The sequence below is a fragment of the Microcaecilia unicolor genome, chromosome 7 (genome assembly GCF_901765095.1).
Source record: "Microcaecilia unicolor chromosome 7, aMicUni1.1, whole genome shotgun sequence".
NCBI lineage: Eukaryota > Metazoa > Chordata > Amphibia > Gymnophiona > Siphonopidae > Microcaecilia > Microcaecilia unicolor.
The window spans coordinates 118,614,219-118,626,854 of NC_044037.1; the positions used below are offsets into that span (position 1 = coordinate 118,614,219).

Here is a 12,636-nt window from a genome sequence, read left to right on the forward strand (position 1 = left end):
CACCAGATCCAACGTGGCTGCCTCCCTCGTGGGTTCGTTCACCATTTGTCTGAGCAGAGCACTTTGGAAAGCATCCACAATCTCTCTACTTCTTTCCAATTTTGCAGACGGAACCCTCCAATCTACATCCGGCAGATTAAAATCTCCCAACAACAGTACCTCTCTTTTCTTCCCCAACTTTTGAATATCAGCGATCAGATCTTTATCTAGTTCTTCCAACTGTGTTGGGGGTCTATAGACAACACCCACGTGGACCAAGGTTCTATCCTCTCTTTTTAAGGTGATCCATATCGCTTCTTCCTTTCCCCGGTTCCCTGTCATTTCAGTCGCTGGGATATCATTTCTCACATACAGAGCTACTCCTCCACCTGTACGTCCCTCTCTATCCTTCCTATAAAGATTATAGCCTGGTATGTTTACATCCCATTCATGGGAACCATTGAGCCATGTCTCTGTGACTGCAACTATGTCCAAGTCAGACTCCAAAATCAGGGCTTGAAGGTCAGGAATTTTATTGCTTAGACTGCGAGCATTTGTGGTCATCTTACCCATCCCCACAAGAATTTAATGGTACATTAAAAAAAAAAATGGCTCTCTCATTCTCTCTCTAACCAATCTGACCAAGTACTTCATTCTTTAGATTGCAGACGGGTGCTGTTGCATTACTGACAAACTACAGAACACATAAGGAAGACATCACAATCTGTTTGTTACCTACAATTCTAATAACTCTGACAAAGCGGTCTCAAAAAGGACCCTCTCTTCCTGGGTATCAGAATACATTTCTTTTTGCTATGAGCAATCAGGCATGCAACCACCTGGGTACATCAGCACCCATGAACACAAAGCTAAAGCAGCTTTTGTTGCTTATTCTAGAGCAACCTTCATGTAGGATATCTGCAAAGCAGTCACTTGGGCTTCTACACACACTTTTTCAAAGCACTACTACTGTTTGGATAACTCTGCAGCTCAAGGCATGGCAGTTAGGCAAGCAGTTTTACACAAATTGTTTGCACATTAATTTTTACCTCTATACCATCATCCCAATCGATTCTCAGGCCACCAGCAACCTAGAACAGAAATCTTACCCATCCCCCCAAGAATTTAATGGTACATAAAAAAAAAAAATGGCTCTCTCATTCTCTCTCTGGGATCAAGCCGCAGCACTGCAGGCAAGAAAGGACAGAAGTTGGAACTCAGAACACTCTCGTGCGCACATGTAAGACTTGTTTCTGATTCACTGGCACGGTGTGCTGAGAGGTCACCACATGCTCGCGCCAGTAGGTCAGGTGATATCTGATGCTTGTGCCTGTGTCAGAGCTGAGCTCTGCGCATCAGCCCGGTAGCAAAGAGGATTAATAGTAACACAGTAAGTGACAGCAGAAAAAAATCCAAACGGTCCAGTCTGCCTAATAGTCACGCTCATTATTAATTCATAATTAAATCAAGAATGAACATTATGCTTCGCTGCTCCCAGTGTGTTGAGGTCTCTCAGCAGCCATGCCTACCTCCACTCCTGACGTCGATGACTCCCTCGATGCCGACGGACTGGATCGAGCCCCAAAAAGTGTTTCTCTCTGGGCTTCTCGAACCAGTTGATTCCTTTTCTTCATATAAAGTCAAAGAGCACAACGGGCCGGGCTATGGTCGGGCCCAAGGTACTGAATACACCATGAATGGGTATCAGTGCCTGAGATGGTCCAGTTGCACAAAAAACAGCGTTTGAAGCCACTGGGAGTCTTCGATGACATAGAAGGGAAGACTACGTTAGCCAAATCAAAAAACGTGATTGTGCTGAAAAATAAGAACAAAAAAAAGGGAGAAAACCCAGCCGAGCAGGTCTAAGGACGGCTGCGACTAAAAGAAAAGGAAACTCGACACAGGTCAAAAATAAACCTAAGAAATACGTAAGTACATAAGTATTGCCATACTGGGACAGACCAAAGGTCCATCAAGCCCAGCATCCTGTTTCCAACAGTGGCCAATCCAGGTCACAAATACCTGGCAAGATCCCAAAAAAGTACAAAACATTTTATACTGCTAATCCCAGAAATAGTGGATTTTCTCCAAGTCCAATTTAATAATAGTCTATGAACTTCTCCTTTAGGAAGCCATCCAAACCTTTTTAAAACTCTGCTAAGCTAACCGCCTTTACCATATTCTCTGGCAACGAATTCCAGAGTTTAATTACACGTTGAGTGAAGAAATTTTTTCTCCAATTCATTTCAAATTTACTACTTTGTAGCTTCATTGCATGCCCCCTAGTCCTATTATTTTTGGAAAGCGTAAACAGACGCTTCACGTCTACCGGTTCAACTCCACTCATTATTTTATAGACCTCTATAAGCCTCCTTTTCTCCAAGCTTAAGAGCCCTAGCCACTTTAGCCTTTCCTTATAGGGAAGACATCCCATCCCCTTTATCATTTTCATCGCTGTTCTCTGTACCTTTTCTAATTCCACTATATCTTTTTTGAGATGCAGCGACCACAATTGAACACAATATTCGAGGTGCAGTCGCACCATGGAGCGATACAAAGGCATTATAATGTTCTCATTTTTGTTTTACATTCCTTTCGTAATAATACCTAACATTCTATTTGCTTTCTTAGCTGCAGCAGCATACTGAGCAGAAGGTTTCAATGTATCATCGACACCTAGATCCCTTTCTTGGTTGGCGACTCGTAACGTGGAACCTTGCATGACGTAGCTATAAAAGGAAATTTATTTTTTAAACTAAAGAAAGAAAAAAAAAAAGGAAAATTTAGGCAAAAAAGCCGCGAAAAAGAGGCACTGAAGGCTCTCCCGGGCAACAAAGCAGAGCTAGGAAAACATCTGCCGCTCCTCACATGGAAGAAAAGTAACTGAGGTGCGCAGCTGCGCAGGAAGGCACTTGGTGCATGTGGACGCGCGCCGGTGCTAAGAAGGCTCTAGCAAACCTTTTTGCTATTTTAAATGCCGGATCCTCGCTGACCCACTTGTGAGGATTATTCAGCCTGCTTGTCCTTGGTGAAAGAAAGATACAAAATTACTGAATGTTAGTTTTACAACCTGGCTCCAGGAAGATAGTACATTCCTAATCATCTTACAGAACAAAGAAATGAAAGTTTTTATTAATTTGTCTTTATGTTTTTTATTTGGAATCCATCTCAAAATCAATTCCCACTGTAAATAAAAAAAAAGTAAAAAAAAACAAATCGCTGTATTATACAGCAAAACCAACTACACAAGGAAGATATCCATCTACGCCTGTAGGGAGGTGGGCCTCTATAGAAAGAGATTTGCATACAATGGAAGCACTGTATGCAAATCAATCTCATGCATATTCATTATGGCTATCCTGAAAACCTAACTGGCAAAGGGAACCATTTACTGTATACTCATGAATCATAGGGCAGGATACCCTAAGAGGTCTTTGTGCACAAACACTGGAAGGATTTTTATAGGTGACTGGCAAATACCCCCATGATCTTTCTCATGCCGCTTTTTCTTGCCCTCTCATCTTTGACTTCTTCCCACAGATGGCATCCTTAGGGGTTTACAAGAACCCTTAATGGCTTCAGGGGGTTTCACCACATTGCATGTTGGCTGGCAGGGCAGCCACAGTAGTAGCAGCCATCCTTATCTCTGTCTTAAGGCATGGCTGGCTCCAAAAGGCATGGGATCTGAACTCAGAGCAACAAACATTGTTACAAGTCTGAAGCAGAGGACCAGCCTGACATCATAAATCTTTCAATAAACATAATTTAAAATAAAGATCCCTTTATCTATTGGGAAAGAGCAACATTTCAAGCTATAATGGGAACTACAGCCTCTATTTGGCAGGGTTTATCTTTGTGGGATTTTTTTTTGGTGAATATCTAAACATAAATCTGGGTTCTTTGCAAGCTGCAACACAATTAATGGACTGACAAAATTCTCCAAAGACAATGTTGCAACATGAGCTTTTGAGATGATATTGGCTCATTTAGACAAAGACGGAATGCCCATAGTACACAATGTTTGTAGAAGAAAGGACTGGGAGGCAATCCTTGTCACCCCCTCAGTACAGTGCTGTTGCTTCATGTTCCTCACTCTCCTCCTCTTCCTCGCTGGCTAACATCAAGACAAATGCCTTGGGTGCATTCTGGAAGAGTGCTGCCCGATTCTGCTGTTCACCCTTCTTCACCCAATGACCATAGATGCGGAAGGCGCAGGCATCAATCAGTTTGCGCACCCCACGTAAAGCATAGGGGTCTCGCATCAGCACCTCCTTTGTCACTGGTCGCATCCGCCGATAATTACAGTAAATGCGGATGGAAGCAAGGACAGTCCACATAGCCACCTGCAGGGAGTAATGGATAATGGTAAGAGAGCAGGAAGACAGAAAAATAGAGGAAGAAGGATGAAGGCAGTATGACAGGACAAAAAATGGGAGTGTCTCTTGGTAAGGAACCATTCTCCCTGAGAGGGATGTATCACCCAGGAAAAATGGTTATTCTCCTAGTACAGAAAAAAAAAAGTTTATCCAGTACATAATTCCTTCCCTAAAAGAACACACGTTTATTATCTCCACAAAGAGGGAAGAAACCACCATAGTAAAGAACCTATACTAAGTAGGTACAATCCATTTGGGAAGGGGCTATTCCTCAGCAGGATTGTTCTGTTTGTGAAGGAGCTATTTACCCAGTACAGAGAGGTGTGTCCCCCAAAGGGGAGGGGCTATTATCCCAGTACAAGTAGATGGATGTGTCCTTTCAAGAAAGAGCCATGGTCCAGTACAATTACTCCTGTACAGTGAATGTACATTCTTTTTTTGGGAAGAGACTCACAGCATTATAGTGGTGAGTTTCAGGACCATTACTTAATATACAGAGGGACACATTCCTTTTAGACAGGGTTCACCCTCAGTTTCTAAAATTGTTCTAAGTTCTATGCTATCATTGAAAGCTAGATTGGTTTATCTAAATGTATTCCCTCTACTGTTTAGACCAAAGACAGTATAAAACGTATTATGCTTCCCTCCTCACCTTGTGACCCTGTTTTATTGCAGCCTTTGTCTCCATTTGCTCATTGGTCTCTCTTACTACTTTCTGCATTACTTTGACAACATCTACATAAACTGTCATAGCAGTAAATTTTTGAATTGGAACCTGGAGACCATTCACAGAGCTGCCAAGCTGTTCAATTCCAAGAGGAAGACTTGTTGGCCAGTCTTAGTTTTGAACTTACATCATAATGCAGTGTGATAGTTGTAGTCATTAACTGTTGAAATCTATGCTTCAGGTTCCATAATGCATCAGTATGGACCTATCAGAAATCCAAGACTGGCCTACAAAACCTTCTCCTGGAACTAGGAAACTTGGCAGCTCTGATTCAGAGAAGGGTTTGCTTAATTTATTTCTTATTACTAACTATATGCAAGTTTCATCATTAAAGGAAAAGTCATGGTTATTGTTTTTTTCCTAGATTCAAAAGAAGTGTTAACTCTATGCACTCTGGTTCTTACTTTAAACAGAATGTGGCAGCGGCGAAACAACTTGCAAAGCATCAGGATCGCAGCTGCGAATATCAGCTGCTTCTCATTATAAACTCAACTGCTTATAGAAACACTTGTGATATTCAGTAATACCTCTGAGTAAAGACTATGGAATAAATTTTAAAAGAACCACACAGTAGCTAAGACAGTGGAAAGAAAAGTCATAGTGCTCCTGGACCTTCTATTCATATAAGTACACTGCCAAAGCAGGCAAAGCGGAATGTGTCAGGTTCCTTGATGCCCATTCTTTCCACACGACCATCAGCCAAACTTACAAAAGATAACGCACCAGACCAAGCAGCCTTTATTCTGCTTCTTAATCCATTTGTTCAGGACAATGCTGCCATCCTTCATGGCCCACAATACAGTGACAAGAGTCAACTTGACCCCTGGATTGAGTTCCACAAATCAATGCTGAGAAGTCGTAAGAATATGGAACCTTGCATGATCACTTCAATCCTCTCTACAAGCCAACTTCTGGGTCAAGATAACCTATTAGCAAATTCTCTTATTTGTCAGCTCAATCCCTATGAGTGGTGTGACAGAACAGTGGGTTTTTTAAGCCTGTAAAACTGCCTTAATTATTTACTGAAGTATATTTCTTCTAGTGGCCAGCATGTAGTGCATGTGTTATGTTAACGCTGTTATAGAAAAGTGAATGCTCCTTCTTTGGTTTCACTCAGTGAGAAAGTGATCTACAGTACTGTGAGCAGTAAACATTTAAAACTTTTTGTTCTGGGCTCTGATTGGCCCAGGAGCTCAATTTAATTTGGATTTTACTGGCTTTTTCCCCAGTCTTAACCCAGGAGAAGAGAGAGACAGATTTCTTTGCTGAGGCCCTGTGATCACTTATACCGTATTTGATAATCTATGAGCAGCATATTTCCTGATTTCCCCAGGTACTTTTTAGAAAAGTAAATAAATATTTACATAATTTTACAATTGATCCTTATTTCAGTTACCTGTTATTGTTTGCTGATTGCACTTTTCCTGTTCATTGTTCTGTATTTTTAAGACAACAAACAATTTTCAGTTTATTGCCTCTGCCTGCCTGGACTGATAAAGAATATGGATGGTTTGTGTGTTGGGTCTGTGAGTGCTTTCTGGGAACTGTGGGACCACTGGGAGTGTGGCCCCAATAACTTAGTAATCACTGGGGATAATTTGAGAGTGGGAGACTTGCCCAGAGGTGGTTGTGACCCAGTTGGTGGGAGGAGGGTGCTAGTGTAGAGCACAAGAAGCAGGTATAGGTGGACCTCAGTTGTGCTGGGGATAGACCCTCTAAGTTTTTTTGTCTGTTTTCCAACACTTGGAAACTCCATCCATAGATCTTTTCGCTTCTACAGAAAATGCAAAGTGTTCTCTTTTCTGTTCCATTCATCCAAACCTATGAAGACTATCACATGATGTGTTCACAGTTCCCTGCTTTTCTACAATTCCTTGTTGCATACTTTTCTACAATTTCCTCTAATCCTGAGGCTTCAGGAGGTACACACGGACTAAGCTTTAGTAATTGTCATTGATCTGCACTGGCCCAGATAGAGCTGGTTTCTCTGACTTCTTGCTTTTTCGGCAAGTCACCAGTACACCTTGGACACCAGCCAACACTTCTGAAACAAGAAGGGGATAGAGTCCATCCCAACCTGAACAGCCTGTCTCTAACAGCATGGAAACTGAGCAGCAGATACCCAATTGTTTTCCTTTTTCATAAGAAGTGAAAGTAACTATGTTAGCACCTAGAAGGCAATCTACAAAGAAATTCTATCAGCTCAAGGGGAATCAGTCTATGTTTGTCTAATACCACAGAACTTTCCTATCTTCTCTAACTCTCAGAATTGGGAATGAAGGCTTCCTCTGTCTGCATTCATTTTTCAGCCATAGCTGCATGCCATGAACCCATCAAATCCCTTTCAGTAAATCCTATTATTTCTAGATTTATAAGAGGACTCAAACACACGCCCCTCTCTCAAACCACTCTTACACACTTGAGACCTCAATATCACTCTAGCTAGACTCATAGAGGCAACTTTTGAACCATTAGGACTAACTTCACTAAAACATTTTACATGGAAAACTACCTTAACAACAGCACCAAGTATCAGTGAACTTCAGGAATTTGTGCAGTGCTCACCATATACTTGGTTTCATCATAATAGAACTCATCCTATATTTCTTCCACAGATTGCTTCTAATTTTCATCTAAGCCAGTCCACAGTGCTATCTGTAGTCAGGCAGATCAAAAGCTCTATTCTCTGAACTGCAGAAAAGCACTGTTGTACTATTTGCAGGCCACAATGAATATAAGGATGGCATTGATTTATAGGCTCTCCAGCCAAAGAGGAGGTAGACATTGTAGATTGAAGTAGTTTTTTTTTGCACCAAGTGTAATGTCTGACTTATTTATTTTAGAAATAGGTTTATGTAAATTCTAATTTTATAGTGCTTGGAAAACTGTTATTTTCATTTTCTTTTTTTTTTTTTTTTTGTTACATTTGTACCCCGCGCTTTCCCACTCATGGCAGGCTCAATGCGGCTTACATGGGGCAATGGAGGGTTAAGTGACTTGCCCAGAGTCACAAGGAGCTGCCTGTGCCTGAAGTGGGAATTGAACTCAGTTCCCCAGGACCAAAGTCCACCACCCTAACCACTTTAGTAGAGAGGACTTAGTTTAACTTTCTCTTTTAGGAGCTTTTTTGCTTGCTTCCTCCAGGATTTATTTTTTTTACCTCCATTTCAAAAGGAGAGGTGACAAAAATAATCTCTTTTGAAGTCCTCACACTTCTGAGAGTTAGACCAAAAGAAGACCACTACTTTTAATCTACAGGATAGCTAAGAAAAAGTTAGGGACTTTGGTAGGGTTTTTTTCTGTTTTCTTTCCACAGGTGCAAGAGTTATGCAACTACAATATGGCTGGGAAACATCGTGTCACCAAAGTTGTTCCCCAGTTACAGCTTCTGCCTCTATGCAGACAGAAAATGTGATCCCAGGAAAGGGGCTGGTTCCGTGTGCAAAAATGTCTTCAGCTTGAATCCCTCATGAAAGAAGTGAAAGAACTGTGAAAGAGGTGGCAAGGTTGAGAAGCATCCACAAAAATGCTCGGTTTCATTAAAAAGAGCGTGCAGTGCACGGCGCACTGAAAACAGAAGAGGAAGCAAATGGGAGACCAGCGCGGGACAGATAAATGCTTCAGATGGCGGGAGTTGGGGACCTCCACCAGCAAAGGTACCTTGCGGCATCGGCAGGGGGGGGTTGGAAGCGGCAGCAGAGGTGGCTAAAATGTGTCCCCTTACTTTGGGCTCTGGACCCCCCTCCCGCCGAGGTCTGGCTACACCCCTGGTGAGTAGTAATCTGAAGAGTGATGGATAAATCCCATATGTTCTGTATTGTATAATCACCAAAAATCACCCACAGATAAACCATGGGTATTTAAAAGTCCTTTGATTGATTTAATTCTGTGCCGTTGTAGTCCAGATCATTCTTATTTAGTCCACTGATATCATTGGGTTAAAGACTCCAATGTCCCAAAGTTGATCCTTTTTTCCTTTTTATCTCTTTTCGCATTCACAGTTCTTTGTCAAAGTAACAGCTCTACGTCTGCGTCGCTGGCAGTTGAATCCGAATAGTTCTCGTCCATGGAAAGGTGATATTGAGAGCAAACTGAGGCCATATGTTTATGGTGGCTTTTGAAAGGCTCCTGATGATGCCTTTTTGGCGAAACACAATCTTGTGTAGAGCTGTTAATTTGACAAAGAACCGTGAATACGAAAAGGGATTAAAAGAAAGAAAGGATCAACTTTGGAGTCTTTAACCCAATGATATCAATGGACTACAACTGCACAGAATTAAATCAATTAAAGGACCTTTAAATATCCATGGTTTATCTATGGGTGATTTTTGGTGATTATACAAGTGCTACAGAAGTTTACTATATATTATAGTTTACTGACTGATAAAAATCAAGTAGATTGAGAATATTTAGTTGAGAAGACTAGGTTAATATTCAGTTTTGATATTATAAGATTTGAGAGGAGGGTGATGAAAAAGGTGTTTTTTATATATAGAATTTAATGTTATTTTTGCAATAAATAATTTTGATTAGTAATAATCTATTCTTTTTTTGTTGTTGGGATATAGTTAAACCAGGCTATAATGTGTTCTGGAAAGACAAGGTAGGAAGAAAAGGAGAGGCAGAAGCACTATAGGGTAAAGATAATAGTAAAGACGCACAATTGCAGGACCTACAGAGGCACAGTGGGTCAGTATGGAAAGAGAAAATGGCAAATGTACTTACATTGGTGTGACATACAGGCCTCCTTCACAGAGAGACGAAGTGGACAGAGATTTCAATTCTTTGATAAATGGACACCATATCTGATCAGCAGCCCTTGGAAAAGCATCCTATGGTCCAGGAAGCCAAAATACTCTTGACAACACCATCTGCGCAGCCACATATTCATCTCCAGATTGCGATCTTCTCTGCCTTGGTCTTTTACCCTCAACAGGGAGTATTAACGAGAACATCACCTATGCACCTGTCTGCTTTACCTTCTCTCCCAGAGCCATAAGTCACTTTTTATCCATTTGGAGGGGTTCCTAGCAGAATGATTTGTGCCAACATAGATGAGCAGCATTGGATAATAGTCATTAGACTTGATGAGTCTCAGCAAGCTCTTTGTAACATCTTGAATTTTGGCACCTGGCAGACAGCACACCTCCCGGGACATCATGTCTGGTCTGCAGATGAATGTCTCTGTACCCCTCAGAAGAGAATCGCCAACCACCACTACCTTTCGACTCTTAGTGGTCACTGATCCAGCAACTTTGGGAATTTCGAGCTCTGATTCCTTCTCTCTCTTGGATGCTCTCACCTCCTCCATTTCTAGGATTGCATATCAGTTCTTCAGTTTGAGGGTAGGTGGAGTCCTGGTATCGATCTTGCAGGGTCTCGACCTGAGTCCAGTTGTCCTCTTTCAGCACTGCTTCTTCTTTCCCACTGCTGGAAATCTTTAATGCTTCATGAAGCATTTCATCAATGTATTTCTCATTTTTGTGGATGCTTCTCAACCTTGCCACCTCTCTCACAGTTCTTTCACTTCTTTCATGAGGGATTCAAGCTGAAGACATTTTGCACACTGAACCAGCCCCTCCTCCTGGGATCACATTTTCTGTCTGCAGAGACAGAAGCTGTAACTGGGGCAACAACTTTGGTAGCACGATGTTTCCCAGCCACACTGTAGTTGCATAAGTATTTGCACCTGTGGAAAGAAAACAGAAAAAGCCCTACTAAAGTCCCTAACTTTTCATCAGCTATCCTGTAGGCTGAAAGTAGCGCTGTTTTCTTTTGGTCTCTCAGAAGTGCGTGGACTTCAAAAGACATTATTTTGCTCACCTCTCCTTTTGAAATGGAGGTAAAAATCCTGGAGGAAGCAAGCAAAGAAGCTCCTAAAAGAGAAAATTAAACTAAGTCTTCTCTACTAAAATAAGAAAAAAAAAAATTAAAGCAAGTTTTCCCAGCACTATAAAATTAGAATTTACATAAACCTATTTCTAAAATTAGAATTTACATAAAACTATTTCTAAAATAAATAAATCACACATTACACTTGTTGCCAAAAAAACAAAACAAAACATACACACACAAAAAAAAAAACAAATAACCAAAAAACTACTTCAATCTACAATGTCTACCTCCTAATTGGCTGGACAGTCTATAAAGCAACGCCGTCCTTATATTCATTGTGGCCTGTAAATGTCTTCAATTTATAGCTGTTAAAGGGAAAGTACTATTAATATGTGTTTTTAATATGCCAGATGTTGACTGGGGTGGAATCTCTATTGAAGGGTCTTTTAGAAGCAGGAAAATCCTGAATTCTCTACTGGAGGAACTATTCCAGCAGTTGATAATGGAACAGAGGCAGGATGGGCTCATACTGGACTTAATGCTTTCTAATGGGGAGATTCTGGAAATGTTTACTTTATGAGCAAGTTAACTGCTATTCATAATGGAAATATTGCTGGTTCCATCCTGATTTTCAAGGTCATCACTTATTACCCTTTTTCAATATCCTCAGTTTTTTGTTTAGCTATCATTTCCATTTTAACTACCCTTTGTTCTACTGAAGTCACAACTTCATTCACGGAAAGAACTAGCTGCAGTATTTTTTTCAACAGTCATTTCTAACTCTGAACCAAGGTTGAAGTGCATTTTGATAGTAAGTAGATAGATTAATTACCTTCTTTCATCGCTGTTAGGACTGGGCAGGAAAAAGGTGTCCACCATTTCTTCATCATCAGAAGAAACATTTTTTTCAGAATGGGTTTTTTTCAAGGAAGCCTTTCTATGCTTATGCACTGTGGTCTGCTAAATTGGCCAGCCCATAGTGATGTAATTGAGTTGTCAGGACACCCTTTCAGCAATGTTTTGGATAAGAGTAAAATGTAAGACAAATAGTAGAGAGTTTCAGTGAGAACTAACTATACAATTAGGACACTATTTGACTTGAGTTACCAGCTACCGCGACAATCTACCCTGTTTCTATATGTTGTTGCTGAACAAAAATAATTGCAATCCTTTTCTAGAGAGCAGACAAAAAAAAAAGTTGTACATTCACTGGTAGCTGGTAAAAATATACCTGCCAATCCATATTCTTAACCTTATACTGACACATCTTATGTTAGGTAAGATAAAATCCTCATCCTCTCAGTAGACTTGGGTCTACAGCTATTGGAAGGAACCACCCTTCCAGTGCAGAGATCTAAGACAAAAACAGTTTCCCTTATAGAGAAAGGTAAATTCTCTCAGGAAGAGATCATTTGCCTAGTACAGGAAGAGTTTATCCAGTTCAGGAAGGGGCCATTCTGCCTGTACTGAGAGGGATTTGGAGACTCAGTCCCTTTAAGAACTTACACGAAACTTGCGTAACGGACTGAAGTGTCGAACTTCCTCTCTCTCATAACGCTGGAAGAATGGGTGCTGCAGGGCTTGTTCTGCTGTCAGCCGTTCAGCAGGGTTCACCATTAGGAGGCGAGAGATCTTGTGGAATAAAACAAAAGAAATCAAGAGACCAAGAAAAGAAATGTCAGTTCTGGAAGATCAACTTTCCTCCAACCCATTTTCTTT

The 12,636-nt window shown here is 41.0% G+C and overlaps 1 protein-coding gene across 1 annotated transcript in view; it reads right to left on the reverse strand.

The window, feature by feature from the left end:
• Positions 1 to 3,822: 3,822 nt before the first annotated feature.
• PHKG2 (phosphorylase kinase catalytic subunit gamma 2) overlaps positions 3,823 to 12,636 on the reverse strand; it is a 133,073-nt gene continuing 124,259 nt past the window's right edge. Inside the window, exons 9-10 of the mRNA XM_030209826.1 lie at positions 12,424 to 12,549; positions 3,823 to 4,322 (exon numbers count right to left, since the gene is read on the reverse strand). Coding sequence (XP_030065686.1) covers positions 4,041 to 4,322; positions 12,424 to 12,549 — 408 coding nt within the window. The 3' untranslated portion in view covers positions 3,823 to 4,040. The remainder of the gene's footprint in view (positions 4,323 to 12,423; positions 12,550 to 12,636) is intronic.